General features: G+C 41.1%; 1 protein-coding gene and 1 non-coding gene across 3 annotated transcripts in view; one reads left to right on the top strand and one right to left on the bottom strand.

The window, feature by feature from the left end:
* Positions 1-26,037, bottom strand: part of WNK3 (WNK lysine deficient protein kinase 3) — a 176,505-nt gene that overhangs the window by 141,128 nt on the left and 9,340 nt on the right. Inside the window, exons 3-4 of one of the 2 annotated variants that reach the window (XM_064364323.1) lie at positions 24,763-24,807; positions 9,957-10,612 (exon numbers count right to left, since the gene is read on the bottom strand). In XM_064364323.1, coding sequence (XP_064220393.1) covers positions 9,957-10,493 — 537 coding nt within the window. In that variant the 5' untranslated portion in view covers positions 10,494-10,612; positions 24,763-24,807. The remainder of the gene's footprint in view (positions 1-9,956; positions 10,613-24,762; positions 24,808-26,037) is intronic. The other variant, XM_064364322.1, reaches the window with a different exon arrangement.
* Positions 18,779-18,885, top strand: LOC135270042 (U6 spliceosomal RNA). Its single transcript, XR_010338257.1, has one exon. It is a non-coding gene; the product is annotated as a U6 spliceosomal RNA (small nuclear RNA).

The raw sequence follows: 26,037 nt of genomic DNA, 5'->3' as shown, positions 1-26,037 counted from the left end.
GTGATGGGTATATAGGAACTTTCTATACTCTTTTTGCAACTCTTGTGAGTAGAAAATATATCAAAAAGTTTTAGAAAAAGAAAACTATGGAATAAAGGAGTGGTATCCCTGTTGCCTCCTACTCTCAACCCTACCATTTCCTTTAAACAAACCTATATTAAATAGCCCTTTCATCTTTCCACTAACTTCAATTTCTGGGGTTGTTTTTATTTTTTGAGATGGAGTCTCTCTGTCACCCAGGCTGGAGTGCAATGGCACGATCTCGGCTCACTGCAACCTCCGCCTCCCGGGTTCAAGTGATTCTCCTGCCTCAGCCTCCTGAGTAGCTAGGATTACAAGCACCCACCATCATGCCTAGCTAATTTTTTGCATTTTTGTAGACACAGAGTTTTACCATGTTGGCTGGGCTGGTCTTGAACTCCTGACCTCAGGTGATCCATCCACCTCGGCCTCCCAAAGTGCTGGGATTACAGACATGAGCCACAGCCCCTGGCCACTAACTTCAATTTCTAAGCCTTCTTATGACTATAAACTCTTTCTATTGTAAGCTTTATGAAAATGAGCCCCGTGTCTGCTTTTCTCCCCATTATATTCCTAGCACTTGGCATGTGTCTGACACATTGCAGGTACTATTTGTTGAACGAATGAACAAATGGCAGCTATAGTCTATTGTATATATTTCCTATTGTTACTGTAACAAATTACAACAAATATAGTGGCTTAAAACACAAATGTATTATCTGCTAGTTATAGAGATCAAGAAATCCAAACTGAGTCTCTCTAGACTAAAATCAAGTTATCAGCAGGGCTGCATTTCTTCTGAAGGCTCTAGAGAAGACTGTTTCCTTACCTTTTCCAGCTTCTGGAGAGTGTCCACATTCCTTGGTTCATTGTCCCCTAATAGCAATTGCATCACTCCAGCCTCTGCTTCCATCATCAGATCTCCTCCTCTGACTATGGTCATTCTGACTCCCTCTTATAAGGACCCTCATGATTACACCGGGTCCACCCAGATAATCCAGGGTAATCTTCCAATCCCCAGATCTTTAACTTAATTGTATCTGCAAAGTCCTTTTTGTAATGTAAGAAGACATATTCACAGGTTCCAGGGATTAGGACATGGATATCTTTAGGGTGCTATTTTCAGCTTACCACACGTATCAATTTTTAAAATCTATCAAGCAAATAATTAGCTCAAAACTAACTCAGTGACTAACTGGGAAAATTAATGCTATTTCCCAAACAAAGGCTATCTCTTGCCACTCCTACCCTTTGTCATTCTGCAAAAGCATTTGCCTTTGGTTTAATAAAGTTTGTGAATAGTTTTTAAACAAAGAGATGAAAACATGTACATTTAAGAAAGCTTTATCCCTCTTCCCTTCAATGTAATCATGCTTTATCCATGAATGTATACTTTTAGGGCTGGATCTGATGAAGAGAGTTAGAAATCAAACTGAATCATACTATTTGGCGTGTGCCTGTAATGTAATGAAGCATTTTCTTATATGGCTAAAATAGAATCCAGAAACATTTCCAAGAGGGTTATAAAAATATTTTGAGAGCAAAATTAAGTGTCTCAGCATGAATACTATACACAATTATATTCAGAAACAGAAATTCTAGCATCTATTTTTTTCATTACTTTTTCCTTTATTGGAAATTCAACCGTTTTCATATCTAATTCTAATTTCACAATCAAATGTAATAGGGCTGATGTCTAAAAATATAATTTTTCCCAAAGTATACTTAGATGATGAATGAAAATAAAATAGAAATACGTTCTTCCACAATTTTTTTTTGAGACGAAGTTTCGCTCTTGTTACCTAGGATAGAGTGCAGTGGCATGATCTCAGCTCACTGCAACCTCTTCTTCCCAGGTTCAAACAATTCTCCTGCCTCGGCCTCCCAAGTAGCTGGGATTACAGGTGCCTACCACCACACCTGGCTAATTTTTTGCATTTTTAGTAGAGTCAGGGTTTTGCCATGTTAGGCAGGCTGATCTCAAACTCCAGACCTCAGGAGATCCGCCCGCTTCAGCTTCCTAAAGTGCTGGGATTACAGGTGTGAGCCACCGTGCCAGGCCATCTTCCACAATTTTGATAGATGCTTCAGGTGTGGAAGTATGGATTTTTAAGCTGTTACTTCCACTGCGTTGCTTTGAGTATATTCACTACTATAATGAAAGTATCTTAGAATGCTCAACTCAACATGTCAACCTGCTATACTCTATTGTGCCTTTTTTTCCTTTTGGTATTTCTTTCCAGTGTCATGTTTGGTTTAGTTCACAGACTATAGCTTGAGTTGTTAGATGTCTAAGTGCTATTCAAAGGTCTGTTTACCCTCAAAAGTACACAATCACATATCTGACCCCAGAGTGAGGCTTATTTTAGAAAATGTCAACAAAACATCTTTCAGATATCTACGATGTTACCACATTTAGAAAATACTTCCATTATATGAAGAAAACAAATGTACTAGTGTATTCTCCAAGTCATAATAATATTTTCCAAGTCATAATAAAGCAAAAACTGGTTGTGCTAAGTGATGTTAATTTTCAAGTTGTTAGTGGAGGAAGAAACTATTACAAACTCCTGTGATTGATTTTTTTCTGAGAGTTGCCAAACTGGTCTTTCAGTAACATGTGACCAAGTCTTTCAACATCATAAACTAAAATATAGTCTTCTAAATAGCACTTATGACTGATAGCCCTCACTCACAGTAATTTACTAATTTACCAAGTAATTACCAAGTAATTTACCAAAGTTTTTACAAAGAACAATAGGTCAGGTCTTTCCATTAATGTATTTTTAAAATCAAGTTATGGGGGCCAGGCACAATAGCTCATGCTTGTAATCCTGGTGATTTTGGAGGCCAACGTAGAAGAATCGCTTGAACCCAGGAGGTCAAGACTAGGCTGAGCAACACAGCAAAACTCCATCTCTACAAAAATTAAAGACTGGGTGCAGTGGCACATGCCAGTAATTCCAGCACTTTGGGAGGCCAAGGCTGGAGAATCACTTGAGCCCAGGAGTTCGAGACCAGCCCAAGCAATATAGTAAGACCCTGCCTAAAAAAACTTTTTAAAAATGAAAGAAATGGCTAGGCACAGTGGCTAATGCCTGTAATCCCAGCAATTTGGGAGGCCGAGGCAGGTGGATCATGAGGTCAAGAGTTTGAAACCAGCCTGGCCAACATGGTGAAACCCCGTCTCTACTAAAAATACAAAAATTAGCTGGGTTTGGTGGTACGTGCCTGTAATCCCAGCTACTTGGGAGGCCGAGGCAGGAGAATCGCTTGAACCTGGGAGACGGAGGTTGCAGTGAGACGAGATTGTGCCACTGCACTCTGGCCTGGCGACAGAGCGAGACTCCGTCTCAAAAAAAAAAAAATGAAAGAAATTATGGCCAGGCACGGTGGCTCAAGGCTGTAACCCCATACTTTGGGAGGATGAGGCAGGGAGATCACTTGAGGTCAGGAGTTTGAGACCAGCCTGGCCAACATGGTGAAACCCTGACTCTATTAAAAATATAAAAATTAGCCGGGCGCGGTGGTTCACGCCTGTAATCCCAGCACTTTAGGAGGCCAAGGCAGGTGGATCACGAGGTCAAGAGATCGAGACCATCCTGGTCAACATGGTGAAACTCCGTTTCTAATAAAAAAATACAAAAATTAGCCAGGCATGGTGGCGCACACCTGTAGTCCCAGCTACTCAGGAGGCTGAGGCAGAAGAATCGCTTGAACCCAGGAGGCGGAGGTTGTGGTGAGCCGAGATCGCGCCACTGCACTCCAGCCTGGGTAACAAGAGCGAAACTCCGTCTCAAAAAAAAAAAAAAAATATATATATATATATATATAAATTAGCTGGGTGTGGTGGCACGTGCCTGTAATCCCAACGGTACAGGAGGCTGAGGCAGAACTGCTTGAACCTGGGAGGCAGAGTTTGCAGTGAGCCAAGATTGTGCCACTGCACTCTAGCCTGGGAGACGGAGTCAGACTCCATCACAAAAAATAAATAGGCTGGGCATGGTGGTTCACGCCTGTAATCCCAGCATTTTGGGAGACCAAGGTGAGTGGATCACTTGAAGTCAGGAGTTCAAGACCAGCCTGACCAATGTGGTAAAAGCCGATCTCTTCTAAAAATACAAAAACTAGCCAGGAGTGGTAGCGTGTGCCTGTAGTCCCAGCTACTCAGGAGGCTGAGACAGGAGAATTGCTTGAACCTGGGAGACAGAAGTTGCAGTGAGCTATGACATGCCATTGCACTCCAGCCTGGGCAATAGAGCAAGATCCTGTCTCTTAAAAAAATCGAGTTACAGAAATCATAAAATATGAAGAACTTGAAATGCAGATGTTTATAGCCAAATCCTAAATCTGAGAGTTTGTTTTCAACATACTCAAAGTCAAACATCAGCAGTAAAATCTTTCGCTCCCAGTTCTTTGCAGCACCATAAGGTCAACATATTCTAAACAAATGGATGTGGGGCTGTTAAGATTATTACACAATTTGCCTTTGCTTTGTTGGTGATTAAAAAAAACAGAATTAGGCTGGGCATGGTGGCTCATGTCTGTAATCTCAGCATTTTGAGAGGCAGAGAGGGGAGGATCTCTAGAAGCCAGGAGTTGGGAGACCAGCCTGGACAACATAATGAGACTGTCTCTACAAAAAACAGAATTATTACACAAGACTCAGATATCCACAATGGGGAGGAAGGGAATGCTATCAAGAGAAAAAGGTATAAAACCTATTGTTGAGCTGTAAATTTCAAATCAAACATGTAAAAATAAAATTTAAAAAAAAGAAAAGTACCAGTACAGTGGCTTGTGCCTGTAGTCCCAGCTACTTGGGAGGCCAAGGCAGGAGGATCTCTTGAGTCCATGACTTCAAGACCAATCTGGGAGACAGAGTGAGACTCTGTCTCTAAAAATAAAAAGGCAGGTGGTGGTGGCTCACGCCTATAATCCCAGTACTTTGGGAGGCCAAGACGGGCTAATCACTTGAGGCCAGCCTGGGCAACACAGCAAAACCCTATCTCTACAAAAAATAGAAAAATTAGCCAGGTATGGTGACACACACCTGTGGTCCCAGCTACTAGGGAGGCTGAGGTGGAAGAATCAATTGAGCCTACGAGGTTGAGGTTACAGTGAGCTGTGATCATACCACTACACTCCAACCTAGGTGACAAAGTGAGATCCTGTCTCAAAAAATAAAAAAGAAAAATAAGAAAAGAATTGCCTAACATTAGAGGAGAAGATTAAGCAAGAGGTAGTGTCAATGCTATAGTTTACATATTTTAATAATGTTAATAGAATATATATCAAACTGATAAAAGTATGGACATATCAATTATATATAATATTAGATATATAATCTCACACCCACATTGAAAAAGAATCTAGAATAATTTAAACATTTAAACTGCTCACTGTGATCTTTTTCTACAGAACTGTTTATATAATAAATAAGACTATAGAAGAAGAATGAAAGATTGTATATTAAAAACTGCATTGTATTCAGGAAATAATTCAAAGATATCTCCCTTATTCTCCTGGGATTATAAATAAGCTAGTTTTTCTTAATTTCAAATATGCATGCTGGGCACAGTGGCTCATGCCTGTAATCCCAGCACTCTGGGAGGCTAAGGCATCTCTATTTCAAAAATAAAAAAAAAATTAGCTGGGGATGGTGGCCTATGCCTGTAGTCCTGGCTATTTGGGAGGATCCTTTGAGCCCAGGCATTCGAGGTTACAGTGAGCTATGATCATGCCACTGTACTCTAGCCTGGGCAACAGAGCAAGACTTTGTCTTTTAAGAAAATGCAGAAGATAAAGCAATATTATCTTATAAAACTGATAAGTCCACTAATTCTGACATTCTTTTTAGAACAGAAAATTGTAATTGTTGTTCTCTGTGTAAATTAAAATGTACTTTACATATTTATTGCATTTGCTCCACATTAGAGATTCCCAAATCTGGCTATGTATCCAATCACCTGGGGAACTATTTTTTTTTTTTTTTTTTTTGAGACAGGGTTGTATTCTGTCACCCAGGGTGGAGTGCAATGGGGCACAATCATGACTCACTGCAGCCTCAAACTCCTGGGCTCAAGTGATTCTCCTGACTCAGCCTTCTGAGTAGCTAGGACTATAGGTGAGCACCGCCATGGCCAGCACACTGAGAACTTTTAAACAGTAAGTTCCTGGAGCCCATTTCCTAAAGATTTCAATTTGAGAAGTCTGGACTAGAAGCCAGAAATCAGAATACATAATATAATATAAAGTTCATGTTAGAGTATTAAAGGAATTCCTACTGCAGGAATTGGTCCCATATTTCAAGTGCTTTCCAAACTTCACTTAACTGTGCACACAAATCAATTGGAGGTATTACTAAAAGTCAGATTCTGATTCAGAAGGTCTGGAATGAGGCCTGGGAATATGCAGTTCTGACAAGCTCCCAAGTCCAGGGGCCACACTCTGAGTAGTAAGACCTTATGAGATTTTTAAACCTTCCCACAGGTGAATGATAGAAGTCAGTATCCTACAGCCAGGTGCAATGGCTCACACCTATAATCCCAGCACTTTGGGAGGCCAAGGCATGCAGATCACCTGAGGTCAGGAGTTTGAGACCACCCTGGCCAATATGTTGAAACCCTGCCTCTACTAAATATACAAAAATTAGCCAGGCATGGTGGTGCATGCCTGTAATCCCAGCTATTCGGGAGGCTAAGGCAAGAGAATCGCTTGAACCCAGGAGGCAGAGGTTGCAGTGAGCCGAGATTATGTCACTGCACTCTAGCCTGGGCAACAGAGGGAGACTCTGTCTCAGAAAAAAAAAAAAAAAAAGAATAAAAGAAGTCAGTATCCTAGGCGTTTCCCACGGAAGTATTTTCAAGTTTTACCTAAACATCCTTTTTTACCTAAACATAACTAGGGTAAACAGCTTGCAAAATGATTGACTTATCTTTACTACGTGCGCTACTACCAAGTGAATGGAAATTATTTTCTTCATTTACAGATGATATCACTAAAAGTTGAGTGCTACTGATGTCACAATGCAGAGACGAAATTAAAATTTACATAACTTTCAATATTATACACAAGGATTTTCATCATAGCCATGGTTACAATAGTAAAATATTAGAGAGAAAAACCTTGTCAGGGTGCAATGGCTCATGCCTGTAATCCCAGCACTTTGGGAGGTCAAAGCAGAAGGAGCGCTTCAGCCTAGGAGTGTGAGACCAGCTTGGGCAAAATAGTAAGACCTCATTTCTACAAAAAATAAAAATACTGTTAGCTGAGTATGGTGGTACGTCTGTAGTCCCAGCTACTAGGGAGGCTGAGGGGGAAGGATCGCTTGAACCTAGGAGGTTAAGGCTTCAGTGAGCCAAGAAGACACCACAGCATTCCAGCCTAGATGACAGCGTGAGATTACGTCTCTCAAAAAATGAAAAAGCCCTATATAGCCAACAATAGGGGACTGCTTAAATAACCTAGAAGAACCTTATAATAAAACACTAAGCATCTGTTTTAAATAATTATGTAGGCCAGGCACAGTGGCTCACACCTATAATCCCAGCACTGTGGGAGGCCGAGGCAGGCAGATGGCTGAGTTCAAGACCAACCGGGACAACATGGTGAAACCCCGTTTCTACTAAAGATACAAAAACAAAAGTAGCCAGGAGTGACGGCATGTGCCTGTAGTCCCAACTACTCGAGAAGCTGAGGTGGGAGGATAGCTTCAGCCTGGGAAACAGAGGTTACGATGAGCCGATATTATGCCACTGCACTCCAGCACGGGCCATAGAGTGAGACCCTGTCTCAAAAAATAAAATAAAATAACATAGAGTGAGACCCTGTCTCAAAAAATAAAATAACATAAATAAAATAAGTAAAAAATAGAAAATGGGGGGTGGGGGGTGGAAGGAGGGAGAACATCTGGAAGAATAGCTAATGGATGCTGGGCTAAATACCTAGGTAATGGGATGATCTATGCAGCAAACCACCATGGCACACATTTACCTATGTAACAAACCTGCACATCCTGCACCTGTACCCCTGAACTTAAAATCTGGAAATCAAAAAATAAAATTTAAAAAGAGAAAAAATTAACTATGTAAATAAACACTTACAAAAATACATAAATAAATATACCCTTACTGATAATGAAAAGACATTCAAGGTAAGTGAAAGTAAAGAGTATAAGATTGTATAGAAAGATGTGTGTATGTGTGTGTGTTTGTGTATTTACCAGAAAGATGTATATACTAAAATGTTTAAAGCATTATACTCAAAGTACTAGAATTTTAGGTGATTCTGATGCTTGCTTGCCTGCAATATCTAATATTTCTACTACAATGTATACCATATAAAATTCTTACAGGTTAAAAAGCAGGTGAGAAGAAAACCAAGCAAACTCCACACATGCACGTACCTTTTGAAGCCCACTCGAATGGGTCTGACTGATAGGTAATTTGCTTTCCAAAGAGTGTTCAAAGGACTCCCTAAATTAGAAGCACTTAGAAAGTTTTTAAAAATTGCAGTCTTGTACCCCAATCCAGACTTATTAAATCAGAATTTGTACCAATAGGCCCCAGAATTTGCATATGAAGTAAATACTGACTCTTTTATAGACAGTAAAGTTTGGAAACCATGGCATTAAACAAAAAGCTTCCTAGAAATTCAGAAACCTGGACTAAATTCCAACCTATCTGAACAGAAACCTACAGCAAATTCAGAATGAGTGAAATCATGGTGTTTTCATACATATACATCTACACTCACAGAGACTACTGGAATTTGAACAACAAAAACCTGTTCTTAGAAACTGGCTTTATTCCATCTTAATTTTAAGCATCCTATGTGATCACTGACCATTTCCCATGGGTTGACTGAGGTCACAAAGGTCTTCCTTATATTTGACCCACATCTGTCTAAAACTCTTCTCATTATAGCCCCTTCTATGATGCTCTGTCCCTATTTAGTTCTTCATTAATGAAAAGTACATGAACATTTATTATGGAACCAAATATGAAGGCAATTCAGTCATTCTCCTGTTGCTTTCATTTCTCCTTTCTACACACATTTTAGCTGAGTAACTTTAATAGATTCTGGTGATTATTTCTTCCAGAGATACTCTCTAAGGTAAATTCAAAGGCATCATGAGCTTCTATCAATAAAGGTCCTCAAAGAATCAAGTAAAACCTTCCAGTTCTGAAAAACAGGACATGAACTCCCAAAATTTTGTTAAAATAAAAAGAAAAAAGGTATATACCACAATGAATATATTTCCCTATCACACTCTCAAGTACTTAGTATGACAATCAACTCATAAGTCACTTATTTATGAAGTTTTCAAAAGGAGACATTAAGAATTTGGGGACTTTCCTAAAGCTAACAAATTAAAACAATTTTTCCAAAAGAAAGTCATGATAGGCCTGGCACCATGGCTCACGCCTGTAATCCCAGCACTTTGGAAGGCCAAGGTGGGAGGATCACCTGAAGTCAGTTCAAGACCAGTCTAGTCAACATGGTGAAACCCTGTCTCTACTTAAAACAAAACAAAACAAAAAACAAAAAATTAGCAGGGCGTAGTGGCATGCGCCTATAATCCCAGCTATTCCGGAGGCTGAGGCAGAAGAATCTTCGAGGCAGAGGTTACAGTGAGCTGAGACTGCGCCATTGCACTCCAGCCTGGGTGACAGAGCAAGATTCTACCTCAAAAAAAAAAAAAAGCCATACAGATTTTTTCCCCCTTTAAAACAGAAAAGAAAACAACAGGAGAAAAAAAAAGTTTGGCGTGAGCTCCTAAGAGGATATAGGAAAGGACCATAATTTGTAGGATGTGAGGGACAAGCCCTTCATTTTATTTTAATCCATGATACATTTTAATCATGGATCACACAGAAGGCCAGGCCAGTTAAAACTTGAATTTATTATAACCAAGAAGATTATATACCTACCTGCAGCTCACACCAAGCAACCTCAACCCATGTTTCAGTGTCCAGTCCTTTATACACTGTTTTAAATGCTCCTCTTCCTAGTTCTATGTCAAATTTCAGGAATCTGCCACTAGGAGAAGTAGCTACAGCCTTCATTTCTGCTTCTTCTTCCATTTCCTTTTCATTTTTCTCCTTGAAACAATCTTTTGAGACTTCCGAGGTTGACTTTGAACACTGTTCATATTTAACTTCTTGTCCACCTCTCAGCACATTTGAAGGAAGTTTATCTACTCTTGGAATATTCGTTGCAGCCTTTATTCTCTCATCTTTCGGGGACGATCTGGTAACTTTGTCATCTTCCGTCATTTCAACACTCTTTCGGAAAAATCTCTTCCTTTCTACGGTTTCCCCAGAAGCAGAGAAGGTGCTGTTTTTCTCCTTTAGTCTAGCGTCTACTGTCAAAGTTGCAGCAACCTGAGGAACTCTGTTTTCAAGTGAAATTCCATCAGGTTTCTCAGAATCTTCTGTGCTGGCTGGATCTCCTGAATCAGTGGCCATTGTAATTAAAGTTGGCACTAAAATTTTTCCTGTTTCTAGTCTTCAGTCCAGTTACATCTCAGGTATCAGAATGATTAGAATGGACTTCCTTTTGCGTGGTCATATATTTCCATAGCAACCTGAAGGGGGGAAAAGGATATTTTAAAATCACCCTACAAAGGAAATCATTAAGGAAAAAATAAGTCACCTGATTTTTTAATCCTTTTTTCCTTAATAAGAAGTTTATTCTTTTTTCTGTCCAATCTTAGCAACCAGCAGACTCTAGGGACTGTGTCTTATCTTGTTTACCATTAGTCCTCAGTGCCTAGTAGGCTACTTAGTATATACCTTGATCTGTCTTCATATTGCATGAATATTGGTTAGAAACCTAGTTCTCAGCTCCATCTGTCAATCCATCAAATTCAAAACAAGTACCCAAACCCTGAGTTCACTTAGCCACAAGGTGACAAACGCAATAAGTAAAACAGTCACATGGTTTCTAGGTGGTTTTTGTCTAAAATTCCGGAATTCATCAATAGTATTTTCTTTTATTGTACTAAAATATACATAACGTCAAATTTACCATTTTTAAGTATACAATTCAGTGGTGTTAACTACATTCATAGTGTTGTGCAATCATCACTACTATCCATGCCCAGAGCTTTTTAATCATCCCAAATTGAAACTCTGTACCCATTAAACAATGATTCCCTATCAGCTCTCACCCACCCCTGGTAACTTCTACTTTCTGTCTCTATGAATTTGCTTATTCTAGGTAATTCATATAAATGTAATCAGACATTTGTCCTTTTGTGTCTGGCTTATTTCACTTAGTATAGTATTTTCAAGGTCCACTGATGTTGTACCATGTATCAGAATTTCATTCCTTTTTAAGGTTGAATAATATTCCATCATATTAGTTATAGACCACATTCTGTTCATCTGATTCATCTGCCAGCGGATTGAATTGTTTCCACCTTTTGAACTGTTGTGAATGTTGCTGCTATAAACATCTGACAGTAATTTTAAATAATGAGAAGATTTATAAGCTTACCTTCAGATTTTAACAGAAACTGTTGTCAAATATTAATATACTATCCTAAAACAATAGCAAGAAAGACTCAAAACCATGTATTCTTTTAAACTAGCAATTCTACTTACAGGAACTTGCCTTAGAAAACTGTCAAGAATCTGTGCAAAGATTTAACTTTATAAAGGTGTTCATTCTAGCACTTATGGAAAAAACAAAACATAAGCCTAATTGGTGTTTAATTAAGTATCTCAAAATGAGGTATGCCACAGCATTAACAATAACACTGTAGGCTGGGAGCAGTGACTCACACCTGTAATCCCAGCACTTTGGGAGCCCAATGTGGGTGAATCACTTGAGGTCAGGAGTTCAATACCAAACCAGCCTGGTTTAGTGAAACCTGTCTCTACTAAAAATACAAAAAAAAAAAAATAGTAGGGTGTGGTGGCAGGCACCTGTAATCCCAGCTACTCAGGAGGCTGAGGCAGGGGAATCACTCTAACCCAGGAGGCTGAGGTTACAGTGAGCCAAGACTGCGCCACCGCACCACTCCAGCCTGGGCGACAGAGACTCTGTCTCAAAAAAAACAAAAACAAAAACAAAAACAAACAAAAAAACACACTGTAGTCTTCAGTGAGATAAAAGACGTTCCCTATATATTATATGGTTAAATGTAAAAAGGAATATATACAAGCTTACAGACATAACTCTGGAGTTATGGATTTTTCTTCCTGCTTTTTTTGTATTTTCTAAAACTTTGGACAATAAACACGTGAAAATATGTGGAAAAATGTTTTTCAAGTGAGTGGTTAAACCACCAATATGAAAATGCTTCCCTTCTCACCTCAATCATGCACTGCAAAGTTAAGCCTGTATACTTCTTACTATGTTAGGCACCTCGAAAAGCACAATTTGTCAAAAAAATTTGTTGAGAATTATCTCAAACAGGACAGGCACGGTGGCTCACGTCTGTAATCCCAGCACTTTGGGAGACCAAGGCAGGCGGATCACTAGGTCAGGAGTTCAAGACCAGCCTGACCAACATGGTGAACCCTCGTCTCTACTAAAAATAGAAAAATTAGCTGGGCATAGTGGTGTGCACCTGTAATCCCAGCTGCTCAGGAGGCTAAGGCAGGAGAATTGCTTGAACCCGGGAGGCAGAGGTTGCAGTGAGCTGAGAAGGCACCACTGAACTACAGCCTGGATGACAGAGCGAGACTCCATCTCAAAAAAACAAAATAAAATAAAATAAAAATAAACAAAAGAGAGACAAATACTCCAAGTTGTTCAACACATTCAACTCACTTCAACAAAATTTCAGCTGGTTTCTTTGCAGAAAACATCAAGTTAATCCAAAAATGCATATAGAATTTCAAGGGACCCATAATAATCAAAGCTAACACAATCCTGAAAAAGAACAAATTTGGAGGACTCACACTTCTTGATTTTAAAACCTACTACAAAGCTACAGTATTAAGACAGTATGGTCCTGGCATAAGAATAGATATTTAGATAAATGGAATAATAATTGAATCCAGAAATAAACCTACTTTATTTATGGTTAACTGATTTTCAGCAAGAATGGCCAGATATGGTGGCTCATGCCTGTAATCCTAGCACTTTGGGAGGCCAAGGAGGATGGATTGTCTGAGCTCAGGAGTTCGAGACCACCCTGGGCAACATGATGAAACTCTGTCTCTACTAAAATACAAAAAAAAGTAGCCAGGTGTGGTGGCTGGCGCCTATAGTCCCAGATACTCAGGAGGCTGAGGCAGGAGAATCACTTGAACCCGAGCAGTGAAGGTTGCGAATCGCTTGAACCTGGGAGGTAGAGCTTACAGTGAGCAGAGATCTCACTGCTGCACTCCAGCCTGGGTGACAGAGTGAGACTCAGTCTCCCCGCCACCAAAAAAAACCCCATAAGGTTGCCATGAAAATTCAATGGGGGGGCAGGGTGCGGTGGCTCACGCCTGTAATCCCAGCACTTTGGGAGGCCGAGGCAGGCAGATCACAAGGTCAAGAGATAGAGACCATCCTAGCCAACAGGTGAAGCCCCATCTCTACTAAAAAAATACAAAAATTAGCTGGGTGTGGTGGTGCACACATGTAGTCCCAGCTACTCAGGAGGCTGAGGCAGGAGAATTGCTTGAACCCGGGAGGCGGAGGTTGCAGTAAGCTGAGATCGTGCCACTGCACTCCAGCCTTGGTGCCTGGCGACAGAGCAAGCCTGTCTCAAAAAAAAAAAAAAAGAAAGAAAGAAAAGAAAAAAATTCAATGGGGGAAAGAATAGTCTTTCCAACAAATGGTACTGAGACAACTGGATATCCACATGCAAAAGAATGAAGTCAGATCCTCCAGTAAGCTTTTCTGGAAAAAAAAAAAAAAAAAAAAAAGCCTGAGTTGAGTCTCAAAGAAAGATAATTAGCTGATCCAGGCAGAGGGAAGAATACAAGCAAAGGCATTAAACAGGCCAGGCACAGTAGCTCATGCCTGTAATCCCATCACTTTGGGAGGGCAAGGCAGGTGAATCAACTGAGGTCAGGAGTTCGAGACCAGCCTGTCCAACATGGCGAAACCCCATCTCTACTAAAAGTACAAAAAATTAGGGCCGGGCGCGGTGGCTCAAGCCTATAATCCCAGCACTTTGGGAGGCCGAGGCGGGTGGATCACGAGGTCAAGAGATCGAGACCATCCTGGTCAACATGGTGAAACCCCGTCTCTACTAAAAAATACAAAAAATTAGCTGGGCATGGTGGCACGTGCCTGTAATCCCAGCTACTCAGGAGGCTGAGGCAGGAGAATTGCCTGAATCCAGGAGGCAGAGGTTGCAGTGAGCCGAGATCGCGCCATTGCACTCCAGCCTGGGTAACAAGAGCGAAACTCCATCTCAAAAAAAAAAAAAAAAAAAAAAAAAAAAAGTACAAAAAATTAGCCGGGCGTGGTAGCAGGCGCCTGTAATCTCAGCTACTCAGGAGGATGACACAGGTTTACATACATATCAGAAGCAGGCACACGAGGACAGAGAAGCAGATAGATACTTTTATGTCATACAATGTAAAACAAGGAGACCCAATAAAAAGCTACTGTAACAATCCAAAAAAGATGATGAGGTTTGAATGAAAATAGTGGCAAGAGGGATATGTTCAAGACACACTAAGGAACTACTAAATGCAGAAAATTTACTGTCTGAATGAATATAGCTGTGAGGGAAAACCAAGAGTCTTATGGTGACTCACAATAATTTGCCAACCAGATGACATTACTAGGACAGATCTATGTTAATACCAAAGCTAAGAATTAAATTCGTGAAGGTCTCTATGAGGTTACATTGCCAAATCAATATACTTCCAAAGTCACTTAATAAGACTAGTATTGTATGCAAGTGAAAAAAGATAACTAGTTTAACTCTTTATTTTTTTTTTGTTATTTTTGAGACAGAGTCTTGCTCTGTTGCCAGCCGCCAGGCTAGAGTGCAGTGGCACGATTTCGGCTCACTCCACCCCCCGCCTCCTGGGTTCAAGCAATTCTCCTGCCTCAGCCTCCAGAGTAGCTGGGACTACAGGCGCGCTTCACCATGCCCTGCTAATTTTTATATTTTTTAGTAGAGGGGGGTTTCACCATGTTGGCCAGGATGGTTTTGATCTCTTGATCTCGTGATCCACCCGCCTCGGCCTCCCAAAGTGCTGGAATTACATGCATGAGCCACTGCACCCGGCCTTAACTCTTTATTTGGAAGTAATTTTTGATTTCGGAAAAAAAACCTGCAGGACCATAAAAAGAATCCAGTATTCACCCACGTTCCCCAAATGTTAACCGTTTTAGGTGAGATTTTAAACCTCAAGAGCAAAAATCCACAAGTAAGACAAAAGGACTTCTAAGCAAGGAGTCAAATATAGTTAAGTCAGAGAATTTAAGTTGGAAAGTCTTCAAAATTTTTTTACTACAGAACCTATTTTAAAAAATAAAATCTGGCCGGGCGCGGTGGCTCACGCCTGTAATCCCAGCACTTTGGGAGGCCGAGGCGGGTGGATCACGAGGTCAAGAGATCGAGACCATGGTGAAACCCCATCTCTACTAAAAAATACAAAAATTAGCTGGCCATGGTGGCACGTGCCTGTGGTCCCAGCTACTCAGGAAGCTGAAGCAGGAGAATTGCTTGAACCCAGGAGGCAAGGTTGCAGTGAGCAGAGATCGCACCACTGTACTCCAGCCTGGCGCCTGGAGACACAGCTAGACTCAGTCTCAATAAATAAATAAATAAATAAATAAATAAATAAAATAAAATCTTTGAGGCTGGGTGCAGTGGATTACGCCCAGGATTAATCCCAGGTACTCAGGAGGCTGAGGCACAAGAATTGCCTGAACTCAAGAGGCAGAGGTTGTAGTGAGCTGAGATCACACCATTGCACTCCAGACTGGGCGACAGAATGAGACTCTGTCTCAAAAATAAATAAAATAAAATAAAATCTTTGGCCAGACATAGTGAATGGCTCACACCTGTAATGCCAGGAATTTGGGAGGCCAATGAGGGAGGATCGCTTGAGCCCAGGAGTTTCAGACCAGCCTGGGCAACATGGCAAGACCCCAACTCTACAAAAAATTAGAAAATTAGCTGGGCATGGTGCCATGTACCTGTAGTTCAAACTCCAGGAGGCTGAGGCAGGAGGATCCCTTGAGCCCAGGAGGACAAGGTTGCCGTGAGCTATGACTGAGCCACTGCACTCTAGCCTGGATGACAGAGACCGTGTCTCAAAAAATAAAATAAAATAAAATAAAATCTTTGCCTTCAGGTCCATGGTATTGGGAAAATTTTTTTAATTTAAAAACAATAGGCTGGGCTGGGCATAGTGGCTCACACTTATAATCCCAGCATTTTGGGAGGTGGGGGCAGGTGGATAACCTGAGGTCAAGAGTTTGAGACTAGTCTGGCCAACATGGTGAAACCCCGTCTCTACTGAAAAATACAAAAATTAGCCAAGTGTGGTTGTGCATGCCTGTAATCCCAGCTACTTGGGAGGCTAAGGCTCGAGAATCGCTTGAACCTGGGAGGCAGAGGTTGCAGTGAACCAAGATCACATAACTGCATTCCAGCCTGGGCAACAGAGCAAGAATCTGTCTCAAAAAAAATATTATTGCAATAGGACTGTTCTTTAAAAAATAAAAAAATAAAAATACTTAGCCAGGCATGGTGGCATTCATCTGTCATCCCAGCTACTAGGGAGGCTGAGGTGGGTGGATCACCTGAGCCTGGGAGGTTGAGGCTGCAGTGAGCCACTACAGTCCAACCTGGGTGACAGAGTAAGGCCCTGTCTCAAAAAAATTAATTAAAACAAAATACAATCTTATTCAGACCCCTAATATAATAGAGGAGTGGCAAGCACTGGTGCTCTGGTATAATAATTCAAACACCTGTCTTCCCTAAGTATAGGATAAGAAGCAAATAAGGGCGAGGCATGGTGGCTCATGCTTGTAAACCCAGCACTTTGGGAGACTGAAGTCAGGAGTTGGAGACCAGCCTGCCCAACATGGTGAAACCCCGTTTCTACTAAAAATACAAAAATTAGCCAGGTATGATGGTGCGTGCCTGTAATCCCAACTGTTCAGGAGGCTGAGGCATGAGAATAGCTTGAACCTGGGAGGAAGAGGCTGTAGTGAGCTGAGATGGTGCCACTGTACTCCAGCCTGGGCACAGAGCAAGACTCTGTCTCAAGAAAAAAAAAGAAAAAAATAAAGCAAATAAGAAGGATGAAAAAAGGATTCCCTCAGTCTTTTTAAAAACCAGTACCCTAAGACAAAAATATGTCACTAGAGACAAGGAGAGGTATCTTATACAGATAAAAGAGTTAATTCATCAAGACAATGTAACATACACACATCTAACAACAGAGTCCCAAAATACATTTAATAAAAACTGACAAAACTGGAGAAACAGATAATTCAATAATAGCAAAAGATTTCAATACCCCACTCTCAATAACAGAGAGAGTAACTAGACAGAAAACCAACAAGTATATGAAAAACTTGGTCAATACTATCAACCAACTTGACCTAAGTGACATCTATAGAACATTTCACCCAACAATAGCAAAATAGACATTGTTTTCAAGCACACATAGAATTATTCTCTGAAAAAAAAATCATATGCTATATAATAAAACAAATCTCAATAAATTTAAAGAGATTGAAATCATACAAAGCATGCTCTTCTACCAAAAATGAATAAATTAGAAATGAGCAGCAGACTAAGGATAGACATATAGGTCAATGGAATTAAGAGTCTAGAAGCCCTAACATTTATGGTCAATTGATTTTCAATAAAGCGGTCAAGACCATTCAATGGGAAAAGAACAGTCATTTCAACCAAACTTGCTGGCACAACTGGAATCTACATGCAAAAGAATGAAGTTGGACCCTGACCTCACACCACACACAGAAATTAAAAAGTGGATCATAACCCTAAATGTAAAAGCTAAAACTATAAAACTTTTAGAAGAAAATAATGGAGTGAATCTCAGTAACTTGGGTTAGACAATGACTTCCCAGACACAACACTAAAACCATAAGCATAAAAGAGAAAATTAAGAAGCTGCATCTCAGCCAGGCACGGCGGCTCACACCTGTAATCCCAGCACTTTGGGAGGCCAAGGCAGGTGAATCACTTGAGGTCAGGAGTTTGAGACCAGCCTGGCCAACATGGTGAAACCCCATCTCTACTAAAAATACAAAAATTAGCCGGGTATGGTGGCATACATCCATAATCCCAGCTACTCGGGAGGCTGAAGTACCAGAATCGCTTGAACCTGGGAAGCAGAGGTTGCAGTGAGCAGAGATCACGCCACTGCACTCCAGCCTGGCTGACAGAGTGAGACTGTCTCAAAAAACAAATAAATAAACAAACAAAGAAGCTGCACCTCATCAAAATGTAAACTTTTGTGCTTCAAAGGATACCCTCAAGAAAGTGGTGAAAAGACAACCTATAGGGCAGGAGAAAGTATGTGTAAATCATACATGTGATAGGGGATGGTACTGAAAATATATTAAGAACTTAATAATGGCCAGGTGCAGTGGCTCACACCTGTAATCCCAGCTACTCGGAAGGCTGAGACAAGAGAATAGCATGAGCCTGGGAGGTGAAGATTGCAGTGAGCTAAGATCACGCCACTGCACTCCAGCCTGCACAACAGAGTGAGACCCTGTGTTCCCCCCACCACACACACACAAAAAAAAAACCCAATAATGACAAGACAAATAATCCAGTCTTAAAATGGGCAAAAGAGTGCTTGCTTCGGCAGCACATATACTAAAATTGGAACGATACAGAGAAGATTAGCATGGCCCCTGCACAAGGATGACACGCAAATTCATGAAGCGTTCCATATAAAAAAAATTTTTTTATAGAAAAGAGATATTAAAGTATTAAAAAAAAAGAAAAAAAAATGGGCAAAAGACCTGAATAGACATTTCTATAAAGAAGAAGTCCAAAAGACCAATAAACACATAAAAAGATATTCCACATCATTATTCATTGTGGGAATGCAAATCAAAACCACAATGAAATACCACTTCATACCCTACAATAAAAAAGACAGTAACAAGTGTTGGCAAGCATATGAAAAAAACAGAACCCTCATACAATCCTGGTGGGAATGTAAAATGGTACAGCTGCTTTGGAACACAGTCTGGCAACTCCTCAATAAGTTAAACAGAGTTACCATATGATATCATCTACCTAAGAGAAATGAAAACATATGTCCACACAAAAACTTGTACATGTGTTCATAGCAGCACTATTCACAATAGCCAAAAGGTGGAAACAATCCAAATGTCTATCAACTGATGAATGGATAAACAAAATGTATTAAGTGTAATAGAATATTACTGGGCAGGCTGGGCACAATGGCTCACGCCTGTAATCCTAACACTTTGGGAAGCTAAGGTGGGTGGATCATTTGAGGTCAGGAGTTTGAGATCAGCCTGGCCAACATGGTAAAACCCCTTCTCTACCAAAATTACAAAAATTAGCCAGGCATGGTGGTGCTACCCAGCTACTCAGGAGGCTGAGGCAGGAAAATCGCTTGAACCCAGGGGGCAGAGGTTGCAGTGAGCCAAGATGGCGCCACTTCACTCCAGCCTGGGCAAAAGAGTGAAACTCCGTCTCAAAAAAAAAAAAAAGAGTATTACTGGGCAATAAAAAGGAATGGTGTCAGGTGTGGTAGTGCACACCTATAATCCCAGCTACCCAGGAGCCAGGAGGCTGAGGTAGGAGGATCACTTGGGCCCAGAAGTTCAAGGCTGCAGTGTGCTATGATCACGCCCATGAATAGCCACTGCCTGCCAGCCTGGGCAACATAGCAAGGTCCCATCTTCAAAAAAAAATAAAAAAAGAAATGGAGTATTGATACATGCTACAACAAGGATGAACCATGAAGACATTATGTTAAATGAAAGAAGTCAGAGGAAAAGACTACATACTATATGATTTCATTTATATAAAAAATGTCCAGAAAATACAAAGCTACAGAAACAGAAAATAGATTAGTGGTTGGGGCTGGGGCACAGGAACAGGATTGACTGCAAACAAGCACAAGCAATCTTTTGGGTGATGGTAATGAACTAAAATTTAGTTGTAATCAAGATTTTACAACTCTATAAATTTACTGAAAATCACTGACTTTTATATTTGTAAATTCTATATTACATAAATTGTATCGCAATAAAATATGATGTCGTGGTTGGGGTTGGTGGCTAACACCTGTACTCCTGGCCCTCAGGGAGGCCAAGGCAGGAGGATGGCTTGAGCCCAAGAGTTTGAGACCAGCCTGAGCAACACAGGGAGACCCTGTCTCTACAAAAAATAAAATTAAAAAAATAAGCTGGGCATGGTGGTGCATGCCTATAGTCCCAGCTACTCAAAAGTCTGAGGTGGGAGGATCACTTGATCCCAGGAGGCTACAGTGAGCCATGATTGCAACACTGCACTCCAGCCTGGGTGACAGAGTGAGATTCTGCCTGTAAAATAAAAAAAAAAAAATTTAATATGGCCAGGCACGGTGGTACACACCTGTAATCCTAGAACTCTGGGAAGCCAAGAAAGCCAAGGCGAGTGGATCACCTGTGGTCAGGAGTTCAAGACCAGCTTGGTCAACATGGTGAAACCCCGTCTCTACTAAAAATATAAAAATTAGCCGGGCGTGGTGGCAGGCACCTATAATCCCAGCTACTCGGGAGGCTGAGGCAGTAGAATCACTTAAACCTGGGAGGCATAGGTTGCAGTGAGCCGAGATTCTGCCACTACACTCCAGCCTGGGTGACAAGAGTAAAACTCTGTCTGAAAAAAAAAAAAAAAAAAAAAAAAAGAGGCCGGATGTGGTGGCTCACGCCTGTAATCCAAGCACTTCGGAGGCCAAGGTGGGCGGATCACCTGAGGTAGAGAGTTCAAGACCAGCCTGACCAACATGGTGAAACCCTGTCTGAAAAAGAAAAAAAGAAAAAGAAAGAAAGAAAGAATCTTAAAGTAAAACATTTTCATGAAAATCAAAACCATCACATTATCTTTTTTTTTTTTTTTTGCTGCTACACAATATAACAAAACCATCACATTATCACATATGCCTTTTAAAAACTACACTACCCTTCCACCCCTCATTGTGTCTACTCTCATCTTCAGCCTGGCCTCCTGGGTTAAGAATCCCAGGAGGGGGCCGGGCGTGGTGGCTCACGCCTGTAATCCAAGCACTTTGGAGGCCAAGGTGGGTGGATCACCTGAGGTCGGGAGTTCAAGACCAGCCTGACCAACATGGGGAAACCCTGTCTTTTAAAAAAAAAAAAAAAAAAAAAAGAATCCCAGGAGGAAAGTAAAGGTCTGACAACAATAAGATGTAATAGCTGGTGACCTAAAGGTAAACACCGAATAAGAAAAACTAGGCCAAGAACTTAACTTAGTGTAATGTATCTGGGGCCATCATGGATTCAATAGCTTCCTTTTTTTTTGAAACAGGGTCTCACTCTGTTACCCAGGCTGGAGTGCAGTGGTGCAATCATGGTTCCCTGCAGCCTTGATCTCCCTGGGCTCAGGTGATCCTCCCACCTCAGCCTCCGGAGTAGCTGGGTATACAGGCATGAGACAGCACACCTAGCTAACTTTTTGTAATTTTTTTGTAGAGACAGGGTTTTGCCATGTTACACAGGCTGGTCTCAAACTCCTGGGCTCAAGCAATCTGCCCGCATCAGCCTCCCAAAGTGCTGGGATTATAGGCATGAGCCACCATGCCAGGCCTCAATAATTTGTTGACTATAGAATATGTGGGGCCATAGTGGATCTTGACCATAAAATAGTTTAAGAACACAGGCTTGACTGGGAGTGCCACTGCACTCCAGCCTGCGCAACAGTGAGACTCTGTCTCAAAAAAAAAAAAAAAATAGCCGGGTGTGGTATTGTGTGCCTGTAGTCCCCGCGCTACTTGAGACGCTGAGGTGGGGATGATCACTTGAGCCCAGGGAGGTTGAGGCTGCAGTGAGCTGTGATCACACCACTGAACTCCAGCCTAGATCACAGAGTGAGACCCTGTCTCAAAAAGTAAAGAACACAAGTCTGGAGTGGGAGAAATCTGGAATCAAATCTTGGTTCTGCCTTTCATCCCTTGGAAGAGATTTCAGGCAAATTATTTAACCTCAATCATTCTTAATATCGTTTGTGAAATCTCACAGGACCGATATGAAAATACACATATAAAATACTTAGCACAGTGCCAGGCACAATATAATACTGTCTACATCTCAATAACCCCTAGAAACAGCACTGTATTAAAATACTATTCAACAATACTCCAGAAAACATTAAATGATTTTCAGGAGACCCTATTTAGGAAGGCAGAAAACCATGTATTTTTTAATGTTTTCCAGAAAATGAAGTTTTCCAGTAATGAGTTGACACTGCTAAAGGGATATGATCCAGTGACCAGGATATTACTCTTCTACATTCAGCAATGTAGAAACATGGCCCAGTGAAAAAGTTTAAAAAAATCAGGCCTCAAACCTGAAGTCTCTTACTAAGTTCACAGTTATGTATCGTTACCTACATGTAGCCATTTTTCCTTCATAAAAAGGTAAATACACTTATCTAAGCCCTAGGAATATATATAAAGACAACTGTAGCCGGGCACAGTGGTTCACATTCACGTGTATAATCCTAGCTCTCTGGGAGGCCGAGTGGGTGGACCACCTGAGGTCAGGAGTTCAAGACCAACCTGACCAACATGGTGAAACCCCATCTCTACTAAAAATACAAAAATTAGCCAGGTATGGTAGCACATGCCTAAGGCAGAAGAACTGCTTGAACCCTGGAGGCAGAGGTTACAGTGAGCCAAGATCATGCCACTGCACTCCAGCCTGGGCAACAGAGCGAGACTCTGTCTCAAAAAAAAAAAAAAAAAAAAATTAGCTAGGCATGTAGTGTGTGCCTGTAATCCCAGCTACTTGGGAGGCTGAGGTGGGAGGATTGCTTCAGCCTGGGAGGTTGAGGCTGCAGTGAGCAGTGATTGTGCCACTACACTCCAGTCTGGGTGACCGAGTGAGACCCTGTCTCAAAAAAGAGGACACATATATACATATATAAAATACAATGTATGTATTTTATATACACACACACACGCACACACATATGTATATATAATATAATCATACGGCTCAAAAATCAAATAAAGAGGTTTATAAAGGCCAGACTCATTCCCAACTCTATCTCCCTTCAATTCAATTCCATTCACCCCACCAACAGATAACCACTCAACAGATCCTTCTGTATCCCTCCAGAATCTCTTCAGGCAATTAACAAATATGTTCTCTCTTTACCCATCTACACAAAAAGTGAGATAGTATACATCAAATTCTTTTTATAATCATAGTAATTTAAGATACATGTTTGTCTTGCTTTGGACTTTACATTGCCTGGCTCAAAAAAAAACGATACGTTTGTCCTTTTCAGTGTGTAGAAGTTTCTCATTCTTATTTTGTAGTATTCAATTGTTTGCTATTATAAATAACATTGTAGATTTCATTGTGTGTATATATATCTCACTCTGTCACCTACGCTTGAGTGCTCAGCTTACTACAACCTCCGCCTCCCAGATTCAAACAATTCTCCTGCCTCAATCTCCAGAGTAGCTGGAATTACAGGTGTGCCACCATGCCTGGCTAATTTTTGTATTTTTAGTAGAGATGGGCTTTCACCATGTTGGCCAGGCTGGTCTCGAACCTCTGGGCTCAGGTGATCCACCGGCCTCAGTCTTCCAAAGTGCTAGGATTACAGGTGTGAGCCACTGTGCCCTGCCAAGATCAAAGGAAATTTGCATATTTGTTTTTTAAACTTTGATTTACGTATACTAATATGTCCAGAATAATGTATGGAATACATGTGTATCTTTATATAATGCTGCCAAATTGCCTTCCATGGGCAATGTACCAATTTAAACTCCTACCTACAATGTGTGAGTGTCTTTTATCCCACAGTCTTAACAACAAAAAGTGTTATCAAACATTTGATTTTTAACACTCTGATAAGTTTAAGCAAAGAATCTCAGTGTGGTTTCAATTACCATTTATCCTACAAATGAGGGTAAGCATCTTTCACTTAAACAATCGTTAAAGTCAGGAATAAGCCAAGATTTCCTACTACCAACTGCGGAAATAAAACCAGATATACAAATGTTAGAAAGTAGGAGACAAAGGCCAGGCACAGTGGCTCACGCCTGTAATCCCAGCACTTTGGGAGGCTGAGGCGGGTGGATCACAAGGTCAGGAGTCCGAGACCAGTGTGACCAACATGGTGAAACCCCATCTCTACTAAAAATGCAAAAATTAACCAGGTATGGTGGCGGGCTCCTGTAATCCCAGCTACTCGGGAGGCTGAGGCAGGAGAATTGCTTGAACCCAGGAGGCAGAGGTTGCAGTGAGCCAAGATTGAGCTACGGCACTCCAGCATGGGTGACTGCCTAGAGATTTAAAAAAAAAAAAAAAAATGCCTGGCGCGGTGGCACGTGCCTGTAGTCCCAGCTACTCGGGAGGCTGAGGTGGGAGGATCACTTGAGCCCAGGAGTTCCGGGCTATATTGTGCTATGCCGATCGGGCGTCTGCACTAAGTTCAGCATCAATATGGTGACCTCCCGGGAGCGGGGGACCACCAGGTTGCCTAAGGAGGGGTGAACCAGCCCAGGTCGGAAATGGAGCAGGTCAAAACTCCCGTGCTGATCAGTAGTGGGATCGTACCTGTGAATAGCCACTGCACTCCAGCCTGCGCAACATAGCGAAACCCTGTCTCAAAAGAAAAAAAAAAGTAGGAGAAAAGTGAGATAGTCCCACTGCAGTGCAGCCTGGGCGAGAGCAATATACCAAATCAAAAACAAACAAACAAAACAACTATCCTGCTGATAAGAGCAACAAAATTATAAAATACTAGTCTAGGAACATACTTGAAAAGAAATATACAACACCTACATAAGGAAAACCATGAAATTTTACTGAAATACACAAACTACACCATGTTTCTTGGTGAAAAGGCCAAATATCAACATCTTTACAATTGCCCTTGCCCCACCATTATTCCAAAATCAATGCAATTTCTTTTTTTTTGTTGTTTTTGTTTTTGAGACGGAGTTTCGCTCGTTACCCAGGCTGGAGTGCAATGGCGCAATCTCGGCTCACCGCAACCTCCACCTCCTGGATTCAGGCAATTCTCCTGCCTCAGCTTCCCGAGTAGCTGGGACTACAGGCACGCGCCACCATGCCCAGCTAATTTTTGTATTTTTAGTAGAGACAGGGTTTCACTTTGTTGACCAGGATGGTCTCGATCTCTTGACCTCGTGATTCACCCGCCTCGGCCTCCCAAAGTGCTGGGATTATAGGCGTGAGCCACCTCGCCCGGCCAATCAATGCAATTTCAATCAAAATCCCAAAGAGATGTTTTTATCTGGAAGTGACAAGCTGATTCTCAAAAGAGTATAAGGAAAACGAAGAAAATCTTGATGAAGAACAATAAGAACTTGCCTTACCATATAGTAACATATAGTTATAGTAACTTAATGTGTTTTTAGCACAGAAACAGACAATTTAGCTTAGCTGGCATGGTGGCACGGGACGCGAAGGCAGGAGGATCTTGTGAGCCTCAGGAGTTCAAGGCTGCAGTGAACTATGACCATGCCACTGCACTTCAGCCTGGGTAACAGAACAAAATGCCATCTTTAAAAAATAAAAAATTAATCCGAGTCACGCAACCAAAAAAAAAGAAAAAAAAATTTTAAATAAAAAATAAATAAAAAATTAAATGTAAAATAGGCACGTGGACTAATGAAATAGAACTAGTACAGAAAAAAAAAAGAACTAGTACAGAAACAACCACATGTACGTATGGGAATGCAGTCTATGGTAAAGATGGCATTTCAAATTTTGTGAAGAACAGATAGTATAATAAATTGTGTTGTGATAATTGGTTATCAATTTTGAGGAGTGGCATAGCTAAAGCCCTACCAAAAACCAGTCACAAAA

The sequence above is a fragment of the Aotus nancymaae genome, unplaced genomic scaffold (genome assembly GCF_030222135.1).
Source record: "Aotus nancymaae isolate 86718 unplaced genomic scaffold, 86718_ANA_hifiasm-v0.15.2.pri h1tg000058l, whole genome shotgun sequence".
NCBI classification, from domain to species: domain Eukaryota; kingdom Metazoa; phylum Chordata; class Mammalia; order Primates; family Aotidae; genus Aotus; species Aotus nancymaae.
Note: the sequence above shows the minus strand (reverse complement) of the source record. Positions and strands in the feature narration are given on the sequence as shown.